The 14,106-nt window shown below is 43.8% G+C and overlaps 1 protein-coding gene across 6 annotated transcripts in view; it reads right to left on the bottom strand.

The window, feature by feature from the left end:
* LOC106815261 (HAUS augmin-like complex subunit 6) overlaps positions 1-14,106 on the bottom strand; it is a 38,079-nt gene that overhangs the window by 11,461 nt on the left and 12,512 nt on the right. For 3 of the 6 annotated variants that reach the window (XM_014819697.1, XM_014819701.1, XM_014819700.1), the window contains exons 2-5: positions 5,281-5,417; positions 3,490-3,585; positions 2,815-2,914; positions 2,502-2,613 (exon numbers count right to left, since the gene is read on the bottom strand). In XM_014819697.1, coding sequence (XP_014675183.1) covers positions 2,502-2,613; positions 2,815-2,914; positions 3,490-3,585; positions 5,281-5,417 — 445 coding nt within the window. Of the gene's footprint in view, positions 1-2,501; positions 2,614-2,814; positions 2,915-3,489; positions 3,586-5,280; positions 5,418-8,774; positions 8,841-12,340; positions 12,361-14,106 lie in introns of those variants that run through there. The other 3 variants (XM_014819703.1, XM_014819702.1, XM_014819698.1) reach the window with 3 other exon arrangements.

Genomic DNA, 14,106 nt, shown 5'->3' on the forward strand with positions numbered 1-14,106 from the left:
AAGCGCAATGCACTATGGGATGGGGGGGGGTGTACCATACCACAAAGTCCAGCAAAAAAATGCTCTCATCCTATATGTATGGTGCTCCGCTCTCTCGAGCTCCGCTATTACACATATGGGAAGTGACATACATCTACTGTAAAATGTCTGTAACTCGTTCCAAGAATGACATTATTTTACTGAAACTCACTCAAAATCCCCAAATCACGTCTTATCACTGTTCATGAAAGTTAAATCACTGCTTTATTCAAAATTAGAATAGACCTATTGAGAGTTGGGATATTGATTTTTCACGAGGATTGAATGGGGGAAAATCCAATTTCATCACACTTGGGGGTGGGGGTGCTGAGACCTGACCGGAAGTATATTCACGATTTTGTATTAGGGGTGCAAATATGCACTTTTTGGTTCAAATCTGGTTGTTTTTCTCATACTTTTTTTTTACAGTTTTAACGTTCTCAGTAAAATATACGTTTTATCAAAATTTCAGGGGGAGATGATTCCAGTGCTGTAGTTGTGTGTGGGTGTGGGTGTGGGTGTGGGTGTGGGTGTGGGTGTGGGTATGCGTGTGTGTGTGTGTGTGGGGGGGGGGGAGTTGCGTGTTATTAAACCTCAAAGAAAAAAGCCAAAAGGCCAAAGAAAAAAACAACCCTAGAATTCACAATATATTACACTTACGATTTCATTTTTTTTTTCAATTCCCTAAAAAATGGCCATCTTAAAGGTTCTAAATTGCTAAAATCCAAGAGCTTCGGGGGGCTCCTCCGTCCCCTGGACCCCGGGCAAGGGCTCTGCCCCTGCACCCCGCCAGGGGCCCTATGGTGGGCCCCTGGGGGTAGATTCATCAAGCTGCTTACGCAAAATATTTTGCGTAAATCTTGTGTAAGCAATCGACGTTGCTTAGTTGCGATTCATCAACACAGCTATTTAGTAAATTTGCGTACGATTTTGCGTACGCAAGCGAGGCCGTTTTAGGTGCGATTCATCGAACTAAACTTTACGTAAACCTTTGCGTAACTTTACACGAGCTGACGAGATGCCGTAAACCACTCGAAATTTGCACAGGTGTTTCCAGCATACCGCAGCATGCATTATTTTATTGAGAAAACATTATAAAATTACTACTCAACTAAAAATAAATAAATAATTACCATACTACACAGACAGGCGGCGCCTTTGACGCTTCTTTTGTTATAGCTTGGCATTGTTTTCGTTATAAGCGAGTTCATAGTTAGCCGTGTACATGCACACGCATGCACACGTGCACAAGCACGCACGCACGCCCGTGTACGTACACACGCACGCACGCGTACGTGTAAACGCACGCACGCACGCACGTGTACGTGCACACGCACGCACATGTATGTGCACACACACGCACGTGTACGTGCACACGCACGCATGCACGCACGTCCGTGTACGTACACACGCACGCACGTGTACGTGCACACGCACGCAAGCACGTGTACACGCACGCACGTGTACGTGCACACACACGCACGCACACGTGCACATGCACGCACGCACGCACGTGTACGTGCACACGCACGCACGCACGTGTACGTGCACACACACGCACGCACACGTGCACATGCACGCACGCACGTGTACGTACACACGCACGCACGCACGTGTACGTGCACACGCACGCACGCACACGAACGCACGCACGTGTACGTGCACACAGACGCACGCACACGTGCACATGCACGCACGCACGCACGCACGCACACGCACGAACGCACGTGTACGTACACACGCACGCACGTGTACGTGTCCCTGCTTTCTTCGAGTGTTGAACGCAATCATACAAACGAAAATGAGGCAACTATCACATCCCCGAGCACTCCTGTAGACAGAGCTAGAGCCATATGGTTTACATACAAGAGAGGCGTCAGTTTGGTTCCTATGGTATGTGTCGCACAGTGTGATTGGTTTATGCTAGGCACTCCCCTCAACAGCCAGCAGCTACGATGGCGTAGTGGATTTACACTGGAATTCATCAACAATTGCGTACGCAGGTGCTACGCTGCGTTGATGAATCGCACCTACGAGCTTTGCGTACGTACTTCGTAGAAACTCTGTGTACGCAATACACTTTACGCAACGTTGATGAATCCGGCCCCTGGACCCCACCCGTTAAGGGCTTTGGGCCAAGGCGCTCGCAGTGTGCGATACATGCTCTTCGTATACGTTGTGATGGAAGTAACAGCGAAATCATCCACCCCTCCCCACAACTGAGGACCTGTCTACGCCACTGTCAGTGACCATGCACCTTTAGTTGGGACATGAAATATTTTGCATATAGTTATATTCAATCATTTTTACATACAAGGCAACCTTTGCTATCACTAAAACATCTCATATGCATTAAAATTGTGCCTTAACTACACACAATGGTTGCACTCATAAGATGACAATCAAAACATGAAATGCCTAACTTTGTAAACTATACTAAATTAAGAAGCAAGCCAAACATTTTTGGCACAGTGCCTACTTACGCTTCGACAATGTGAATGTAGATAGGATTATAAGGACAATGTAGATCTTTTTGCCACATGGGGACAGTAGTGCAGAAGCATTGATAGTAGGAAGGCGCAACTGAGTTTCCTTCTAAATACGAAATAGTAAAAACATGCAAAATTATTCAACATAAAATACAAATTAAATTTGAAACAATACAAATAAAACAAACTTTAGCGTACTTACTAGTTAAACACTTCTCTTCGAAAGATGAAAAGACAACATAGTAAAAATTTAATCCTCCAAAAGTTCAGACAAAGAAATTATGTAGCAATGAAGCAAGAATAGTACAGAATTATAAGCACAAACTGTTCGTATATCATTTATCCAAAGTTGGCAAGCTCTAGTGAAGACTTGTTCTTGTTTTTTGTCATAAACTGGCCAACAATCTCTGAAAATAAAATTCAAGCTGTAGCCAGCATAATGTTTCTCAGTTCAGGCTTCCAGCATAAAGCAAATAAATATTAAGGATACACCCAATGTTTTAAGCGCAATTTATTTTGATTTTTAATTTTTAGTCTTATTCGATGGCTAACACCAGGTGCCACATCTGTACATGCTTATTTCTCCGTATATCAACATATTATGTGAACTTTCAGAGCGTTTTGATTGCCCGCGAACCTGTGCAGTGAGACGTGGCCCTTTAAACACATTTACTGATGATGTCAGAGACATGCCCTAACCAGCCTGTTCATAGTATTAATTATGCCAGAATCTATTAGCGTCAACCACTCTACAACTATCAACTGCCTATATAATATAATATAATATAATATAAATAAAATGTGTGATTAATTCGATGCATTGGTCAATAACCATATACTCTTCATTAGAGCAATACCCATACAAAAGCTTGAGTGCATGCTTTTATATCACAAAATATATACCATATACACTCATTTTTTGATAGCAAAGATATGTTGCAATATTACTTTCTACGGGGTTTCATATATAATAGTTATGCACCTGAATGTTTCATTGGCTTTTCCTGCATCCAGACGAGATAATATTAAGTGTATAATCACATTAAACGCTTTTCTATTTGGCACTTCAAACAGCTCTCTGAAAAAAAAACATATAAATGCAATGCATTCCAACGACAATACACATTAACAGTTAACATGCTAAGAGATACCCTGGGCACACACTGACCAAACACAATGAGAAAGAGGAATGAATACCTCTAGCAGAACACAAAGCAGGAGCAGATTAAAGCACATGTTGATATGACCCACCACTTAAAAAACCACATGCTAACATATCATGCCACATGCCATATATGCTAACACCATCAGGCAAGCTCTACCTTGGAAAACACTGGGAAAAAGAACAAATGGGGAAAAAGAATCATCCCAAGAATATCTATGGAGGTCAAACTCAAGGAAAGTGGCATAAAACCTAGCCAACTGGAAAAGATCAATGAATGACTTCCCTCCCTTCCCTTATAACAGCCATAACGATTTTAGTCAAGTGATGTAACAGGAGCTTTAAACATTTTAAGAATGCTATCGTAAAAGCCATCATACATTACAAACATTGGCAAGTGTCACATTCATTATGACAGTTAAAGTGGCATCAACTCCTAATGCTTACAAACTACGCAAAAGCCCCCAAATTGTTAAGGCACATGGTGCCATATACGCAACAGACGGCTGTTAGTTAACCAACTAAGTTGAAATGATTCAAGTACGTTGTACATTAACTTAAAGGTTATAACCATTAAACGCTGCGACCTGTATTACAGCAATATTGGTTTTTTCCCCCGGAACCCTGTGGACGCATACGAAAGGGCTGGCATGAATCAACATGTAATTGTAAGTGGAAAAGCCAGAATGTATTGCTGGTACAGATCTAAATCCCAAATCCTGCACTATTTGACTATTTGTTTATGTATGGGCTTGATACCAGGAAAAACTCAAACTGAGTATTAACCATTACCCGTATATTGTCTGGTTACCGCCCCTGATCACCGTCAACAATTTGTTTGAATAGGTGCTAAACCCTGTTATGACAAACTATTAAAGACCGTCACTTAAAATTTGATGTCGTTGTTCTTAATATGATAAAATTTTACATAGAACAGATTTGAAGCACATTTCAAACCAGGATATGCGATACAAAGTAATTAGAACCTTAAAAACATCATGTTGTGGAGTTGGAACAGCTTTTAACGGAAGGTAGAGATGTGTGGGTACCTGTATGTGTCTCATTTATAAGAGACAATTTTCAACAAAAAAAACTTCCATACTAATAATATCAGGAGTGCTCGCTCGAAACACAAAAAATTCAAAATTTCTATGCCATAATTCACCTACGATTTATTACGTGAAACCCTATAAAAAATGACATCAGAACTAGCATTGTACATCCAACTTGCCATCACACTTTACTTTGTATCGATATATATCTCTTCTTGTTATGTAGTTATAGATTTGAACGTCAGACATGATCAACGTGCGATCATTTCCACGCGAGTGACACAAGCAAAAGGCAGCTCACACTGAGGTACCTGTTGGCGGGGTTCGGCAGGGATTTGCAACTAGCAAATTCATGCAAGATCACATTTTAAAAACTTCCAAAATCCGCCGAAACAAAAGCTCAACTTAGATTCTGCTCCAGAAAAACGACGAAAAAGACGTCAGAGCCAATGATTAGAGCCCGCCACTAATTTCACACGTGGAAGTACACGCGTCTTTGCGAGTCATACTCCTCTATTATTATTCCTCCTGATAATATATGATAAGCATGAACACAAACCTGTTGAACCTAATATTGTGCTTTTCCTCAACATCTGAAGGATGGAATCCCAGCAGCAGTAGATTGGAGGTGAGTATTTCATACATATCCGTAGCACATTCAATGCTTTTAGACGTCATGTCGACTTTGGAATAGAGCTGGAATATATATGTATATTGATTGAACATGTAAACGGTATACAAAGATACCACTTGCTACAACCACTGTCAGAAGATTATTTGTTTTTATTCACTACTAGTACTATAATAATATCATGTAAAAAGATCACATATATATATATATAATACATTAATATTATTATAGTATACTGTTTCACATCGTAGGAGCCTGCAACCCTTCCATATGAAAAACCTTTGAAAATAAATGCAATTTCTTAATTAAAACAATGGTATTACTGATAAACTGCACGCTACGGAGGTACAAAAGCACACGAAAAACAACCATTCACGGGAAATTCTGCCCTTGGTATCGCGCAGCCGTAGGCGCACCACAGCTATTTATTTATTCCGTCTCCTTTGTTCCCAACAAAAATGTATATATTAAAGCTCGCGCTTTCTACACTCCTACTTCCAATTGGTTTATATGGCTGGCGCTTGTCAGCAGTGGGTAAGTAATCTCGGCCCGTCAAGCTATTCAGTTATATGATAATGCGTATTGTTAGTTATGTGGTAATGTGTATTGTTTGGATATGTCTGGCACAGTCATCAAATGATCCCCTTTGTATTTGCCAGATGGCGCCACCTAACTGAGGCCTCCTGGCCGCGTCTATTTTTTCCGTACCACAAATGCGCGAAGGGTTCCTCTGATTGGCTGCTTTGATTTGCTCTGACGGAACAACCCGTCGCGTGTGGAGGGAGGTCACGTGATAACGTTGACGATGACGTTCAAAAAGTTCAACCTAACGGTAACATTCACTCCAACAACGCCACCACTAACCCTCACACTAAATATGTATGTGTCGCCGCGCTATATATAGGCAGTGTTATTCACAAAAATTAATCTATGGTGTGGGGACAGATATCATGATGCAAAAATCCTAACCCTAACCCTAAATTAAAAATTAATAATTAAAAATTAACCCTAACCCTAACCCTAACCCTGACCCTAACACTATCCTAACACTAGTGCTGCCACGTTGCGGGCACCTCCCTCCACACGCGACGGGTTGTTCCGTCAGAGCAAATCAAAGCAGCCAATCAGAGGAACCCTTCGCGCATTTGTGGTACGGAAAAAATAGACGCGCCCGGGGGATAGCAACACCCTTGTTCCGTCAGAGCAAATCAAAGCAGCCAATCAGAGGAACCCTTCGCGCATTTGTGGTACGGAAGAAATAGACGCCTCCTGGCCGAACTAAGCTCTCTTGTTTTATGAAAGTTGGCTGCTAGCCAGCATGCACACAAGTATCCATGTTATGTTGTCCAAGTTGATGCTTCGAATATACATGCATTTGTATTAAAGTTATACCACTCGTTGTGTTGTCATTCCACAACCATCACACTATCACATGGTAGCAACAGTAAAAAAACGAATTGCAACAGCAAGCCTGGAGATATTCTACCAGAACTTGGGAGGCCCCAGAAATTTTCCTGCCGGAATGACACGATTGTTCATTGCATGCCGTGCAATGGTAACACCTGGTCAACAGCCGCGCTGAGCATGGACAGCTAATGAGTGCATCAGCTAATTGTTGACATCGCCAACAGCTGATCAAAGTTAGTGTTTACATCCAGTCATTCATCAGTAAACGGTATGTAAATAACCCTTACTGGATATACAGCTGCAAAATAACCGCAACATTAATATTATTGTGCGATTATTAGTGTTGAACTTGAAAGACAAAGATGGGGCATGTTCGTGCACCCATTATGGACTGGTCAAGGCCAGATAAGACTGCCAGCTACAAGCTGTTCAAGCAAAAAGCACTTATGTACTTTGACTGCAAGGATGTTAAAGCTGAAAAGCAAGTGTCCCACATACTGCTTATGATGGGCGATGAAGGTGTTAGCATGTATAACAGCTGAGACATAACAGAGGTAGACCGAAAGAATCCGGCAACAATATGGGGAAAATTTGATGTGCACATCGAGCAGAAGTCTAGCTTCAGGGTGTAAAGACTTATATTTCAGCACATGAGACAAGGGGCTGATGAAAGCAGTGACGACTTCTTAAGCAGACTAACCAACCAAGCGAATTTATGCAAATTTACGGATAAAGATGAACGCATTGTTGATCTAATCGCATTTGGTACGAAGTACGCTGAGGTTCAAAAGACATTGCTAATACATGACGCTGCCTACACCATTGAAAAGGCCATGGAAGAATGTCATGCCCATGACGCTTCGGTGGGCCACCAAGAGGCATTTAAGCATATTCAAGACAACCAGGTGTCAGTCAATGCCTTTCATCATGGTTACAAGTCATCTCCACAGTGCTACCATTGTGGCGAAACCCGCCACAAGTCCATCCAAGGATGCCCGGTGAAGGGATCCACATGCAGATGGTGTGGTGGTTCAGACCACTGGGCCAAGGCCCGGACATGCCCCAGCAAGTCACCAACACGTGATGGAGCAAGGCCCCACAACCAATCCAGGTCACGAGGTGACAATGCCTGGAGCCGAGGACAGGGCAGAGGCCGTGGCCGAGGTCGATCCTGGAGTCGTGGTAGGGACCAGCATGGCAGGGACAATAGCATTGATGCCGTTACTGCTGAAGATGAATACTTTGCCCACATTGCCTATGGCGCTGTGGAAATCACGGTGGACACTGCAGCACAGAAGCAGTCAGCTTTTGCAACGCTTGACATACAACTGCCAAACAAGCATGTGCATGACACCCTCAAGCTTAAGGTTGACACGGGAGCTGAAGGAAACATCTTACCAGTGCGCACATTCCGCTGCATGTTTCCCCACAAGCTGGATGCCAGTAGATATCCAAGGTCATCCGAGGTCAGCCACATGCCTGGTGTAAAGCTAACAGCATACAATGGCGGTGAAATCAAGCAGCATGGTGCCATATGGCTAGAGTGCAGGTCAGTCACTGCAGGTACAAGAATTGCGGATGGCAGAGCATGACCTTCTACATTGCTGAATCAGATCGTGCTGCAATCTTAGGTCTCCCAAGCTGCGAGCTGATGAATATGGTCACTCTGCGATGTGATGATATTGGCATAGAAGTGTCAGCCATCAACAATACTCCAGCATCTACGTCGGTAGCATACAAGACCTCAAGGACGCATTTCCAAAATCATTTGACGCGCTGTGCATCCAAACCGGAAGTACTCAATACAACGTCGACTTGCTATCAAAAGTGAGCTGAATAAGATGGAAGCAATGAGTGTTATCAAGCGCAAAACCGAGCCAACAGACTGGGTCTCAAGCCTTGCCATTACGGAAAAGAAAAGTGGCAGTCTGCAGGTATGCTTATATCTAAAAGACCTCAACTGCGCACTCAAGCGACCTCACCACAAAACGCCAACCCTTGAAGAGATAACTTACCACATTAGCGGAGCCAAGGTCTTCAGCAAGCTTGACGACAAGAATGGCTACTGGTCAATCAGGCTGGATGAGTCCAGCTCAAGGCTAACCGCGTTCAACACTCCTTTTGGAAGGCATTGCTTCCTACGCCTTCCATTTGGTCTGCTTGTGTCGCAGGACGTCTTTCAGCAGAAGATGGACGCCATACTGGAGAACTGCCCAGTCTGCACAGGCATCGTGGATGATGTTGCTGTTTACGGATGCACAGACGAAGAGCATGATCGCAATCTCTGGAACCTGATGCAGGTTGCACAAAATCACAGACTGGTCTTCAACTCTCAGAAATGTACAATCAAGGCCAAGGAAATTCTGTTCTTCGGCATGATCTACTCCGCAGATGGTGGGAAACCAGACAACATTGAGCGCGAGCTCCTGGCTGTGGTCTATGTTTCCGAGCGTTTCCATACTTACATATACGGGAAAACCTTCACCGTTCATTCAAACCACAAGCCGTTGAAGATAATCCAGTTAAAAAACTTGCATGCAGCACCTCCACACCTACAGCGCATGCTACTGCGCTTACAGAATTACGATGTGACCATCGGGTACCAGCCGGAAAAATCACTGCTTCTTGCTGATGGACTCTCCGAGGATCCTGGGAGGAAGGAGAGATCCCCCCATAGAACTCAATGTCCAGGTAAATCTGGTCCAATTCAGCCATGAACGCGTACAGCAGCTGCACACAGAGACTTCTTGAGATCCAGTCCTAGCACCACAGCGAGATGTGATTATCAGTGGATGGCCATCGTCTCAAAGGCAAGTGCCGAAGGTGATCAAGCCCTACTGGTCTTTCCACAATGAGCTTGCGGTGGAGGGCAGAATCATCCTAAAAGGAAGTGAGCAAGTCCTGATCCCTTCCTCGTTGCAACGATATGTACTCACGGCGTTGCATGCAGGCCACCAAAGGCGGGATAAGTGCCGTATAAGAGCCAAGGCCAGTGTGTACTGGACTGGAATAGCTTCAGACATTGAGTCCCTTGTAGCAAATTGCGAAATTTGCCAGCAGAACGCACCATCACAGCAAAGGAAGCCATTGCTGCAGAAAGAAATTCCGCGCCATCCATGGCATACGCTGAGTGCTGACTTCTTTGAGTTGGATGGAGAGGAATACCTGCTGGTAGCAGATCAATACACCAAATCGTGCACCAGCAAGGCCGCCATTACGTACTTCAATGAGCTGTTTGGGATACATAGCATCCCTGAAACATTGTACACGGATAATGGTCCACAGTTTGATGCCTATTCCTTCAAAGCATTTGCGAATGAGTGGTCATTCACCCACACCATATCTTCACCAAGATATCCACAATTGAATGTATTCATAGAGCGTATGGTGAAGACGATCAAGTCCACCATATGGAAAGCCAGACTAGATCAAGTAGATACAGACCTGGCACTACTGTGATTACAAACGACGCCAGTGAGTGACAAGATAAAATCTCCCATGGAAACTCTGATGGGTAGAAAAGCCAAGGCCAATCTACCAGTGTGCACCAGAAACAAGCTTCCAGACAGAGACACTATCAATGCCGCATTAGAGGCCCGTCAGTTATCACAGAAACGTTACTATGACGCCAGAGCAGGTGCAGAGTGACCACTGTTCCTAGCAGGACAGGTGCGCACCCAGCACCACACTACTAGAAGATGGGCACCAGCAACCATCATAGAAAAATGTGATGAACCAAGATCCTACATCATCGACACCACAGATGGAAGTCGACTAAGGCAAAGCAGTCCCCACCTTTCTGATCTCCCTGCGCCGCAATCACAAACAGCCCAACCCATGGAGTCAAGCCAACCTCACAAACAGGTTCGCTATCAGGATGAGCAGCCTACGACCAAGACAACAGCCGTTGAACCACCAGGTGCCACCCAACAGGAGCCAACCAGCAAACATAAAGGCTTCAGCTGATAAGTGATATGGCCGTAGGTTGAAGAAGGCTGAGAAACACTCTCTATAACATTCCTATTTCAGCTGAAACTATTATATGCTCAATTCCCTTTCAGTAAAGATTTCAGTGACAAAGAGGATGTCACAGTCATTAAATGATCCCTTTTGTATTCGCCAAATGGCGCCAGCTAACTGAGGCCTCCCGACCGAACTAAGCTCTCTTGTTTTATAAAAGTTATATAAAGTATCCATGTTATGTTGTCCAAGTTGATGCTTCGAATATACATGCATTTGTATTAAAGTTATACTGCTCGTTATGTTGTCATTCCACAACCATCACACTACAAAGTCTAGGCATATAGTTTTGTTATAAGGCCATGCATATAGTTTCATTATAAGGCCACGCATATGGTTTTGCTAGCGGTCACCCACTCCCATGCGTGGCTACATCTAGGTTTAACAGGATATATTTAATAGAATATTCTAGACAGCGTTGCGCGCTGAAACTGCTAGTGCTGAAGCGCGCTGCTACATTACTACATGTGTGGTAACAAACAGATCATTTATCAAATTACAAAGTAAACTAAACATCTCAAATTTAATTTATGCTACTTTATTACAGTTATAATTACACAAGTGATAGTACAGTACACAACCTATTATCCAAAATTCTGAAAACCGAAAAGCTTCGAAAACCGAAAGTTTTTTCGTGGAGGTCGATCTTCTGCACACCAAATGGCATGTAGTGCAAAAACTCGACCAGATGCGACCCACTCAACCCCTAATTAAGTCACAAAAATTCAGAAAAAATGCTCTGAAAGTCCCGTTTTGCTCCTAATACCTTGCAATACTTTAGGATACCCCAACATGGGTCAAAGTTCCGTAAATGAGTCATGACAATGCCCGTAACTCCTCACAGGGATGGAATTTCTTAATTCTGCAAACGCAGTTGTGTTTCTCATGGCAGGGGCTATAATCTAGTATTAGTAACTAGTAGCTCAAGAACTTACATATTTAGGACTATTTAAACAAAAATTACCTACTGGCATTTGTCTAAACAATTGCAAAATAATGGGGTCTGGGCACTTGTTACCTGTAGTATTATAGCTCTACCCTCCCTCATATGGGAGCAGGATGGATAATAAGCAAGACGTTGTTTAGTGCATCAGTCAATTGAAATCCCGGCCCCGACCCCTGCGACAGAGCGGGGAATTAACGCTGCCACAACCGGTATTTAACGTGCATTTAACAACATAGTAGCCCGGGGTGGCCGGGAAATTAACAAGACGTTTTACCAGCGGGGCCATTCAGCCATGATTTAACAATGAACAGCTCGCACTGGAAGTGTGGGACTCGGCATCACAAAGTCTGCAGTAGTTTACCAATTGATGCATTTATTTGAAAAAGGTGTCGCATGACAGAAATTGTGGTATACTCAGTATTGTAATGTCTTTGTGTAACATCCGCGTTATTTGTAACCGGGAACATCCGGGGATTCACGAGAGGCGGGAATTGTGACCGGAGTGAAGGAACTGCAATAAATGTTTAGTGTGCGACAAACATCGAGTCTTTAGATCTTTATCAGATGTAGAGATATTATAATGGCGACGAGGATGGTAGGGAAAGCGGTGCTTACCTAGTGGTACTAGCGGATTTACTTCAGAATCGCTCGAAAACCCATTCTGTCGTGTATTTAATCCGAGCATGCCTGTGCTTCCCGTACCTTAACGAAGAAAATGGCGTCAGCACTCCCTCATTTTCCCGCGTTCAACATCGGAGAGGATGGCTCCGTGTCAGTGAGGTGAGGAGATGGAGGAGAGACTTGACAATTTGCTAGTTGCACTAGAAGTGACAAGTCATAAAAGAAAGAAGGCGTTACTACTACATTATGCTGGAGAGGAAGTACATGATATTTTCTCAACCCTGACACTAGCCGATACAGTTGCGGTAGAAGGGGAAGAAGAAGCAAATGTGTACACGCAAGCTACGGATGCGTTAGAGACGTACTTCATGCCAAACGGAACAGAGAATACGACGTCTATAGATTCCGACAGGCGAACAGAATCAAGGTGAGAATTAATGACGTACTGTACTAGACTAGAAAGCAGGCAGAGTACTGTGAATTTCCGAACTTGATGGAGAAATAAAATCACAGATTATTACAATCCTGTCTGTCCTCACGGCTACGAAGGAGGGCACTACGAAACAGTGATATAAACTAGCAATGAGCTACTGACATTGGCTCATGGATTCGAACTGAGTGATCAGGCAGGCACATGTAATAGAGCATCCAACGGTAGGGAGGAAAGTGTAAGCAGATGATACACAATAGGCAGCCCGCCGAATAGCTTTCAGAGGAAAAAGCAAGGGGGCGAGGAAAACAGAGCTATAGGAAACCCTGTGCTCAGCAACAAAAGGAAATAGACCCGACAGTGCTATAGATGCGGAGGAGATATTCCCACATCAAAGTAACTGCCGGCAAAAGGCAAAATGTGTAGTTTGTGCAAGAAATCAACCACTTTGCCAAGATTGTGCAAATCTCGTCAATATAAAGACAAGGCATACAGTATAGAGCACCTGTCAGGGAACTAAGCTCTGAGGAAGACTGAATATGGTTTCCATATAAGGGAAAATAACTCGTCACCGAAAGCAGAGATCATTCTGAACAAAACCCCCATGAGTATTATCGTGGACACGGGGGCAACAGTAGATATAATAGATGAGAAAACACTTGAGACCTTAGAATAGGCGCAGCTGATTTGGAACGAATAGAAGATCTACCATATGGCTCCACGAAACCTATCGACATTGTAGGCACGTTTACTACAGAGATCAGAAGGAGAAAACACAAAGGTAGTACAGAACTACTATCTATGTAGTGAAGGGACATTTTGGCTTCGTTGCCTCAGCTACACTACTGCTGTGGACCTTGGCATCATTCCACAATCCGTGTGGTGTCGCCATCTGTTGGCGAGTCATTACAAATGAATTCGAGACAGGTTTTGAGGGAATCGGCAAAATCAAAAACATACAAGTTACGATACACATCGATAAAGGTGTACAACCTGTTGTCGCAGCAGCATAGGAGGAACCTTTCCACCTTAGGAAAAAGGTAGAGGCAGAGCTAGAACGGTCTAGAGAAACTCGACATAATAGAGAAGGTCGATGCGTCCCACACCCTGGGTATCACCCATAGTGGTAGCCCGCAGCCCAAGAACCCTGAGGAGATTCCATTTGTGTCGACATGCGACTAGAAACAGGCAGTGCAAAGGAGAGACACATACACCAACAACCGACGGACATCCTCATTGATTTAAATGGTGCATCAGTGTTTCACGAAGTTGGAATCTGAACGCAGGCTACCAACCAGGTGGAGCTAGCCCCAGTCACGGTACATCACGA

This window comes from Priapulus caudatus, unplaced genomic scaffold (genome assembly GCF_000485595.1).
Source record: "Priapulus caudatus unplaced genomic scaffold, Priapulus_caudatus-5.0.1 Scaffold1075, whole genome shotgun sequence".
NCBI classification, from domain to species: Eukaryota; Metazoa; Priapulida; class Priapulimorpha; order Priapulimorphida; family Priapulidae; genus Priapulus; species Priapulus caudatus.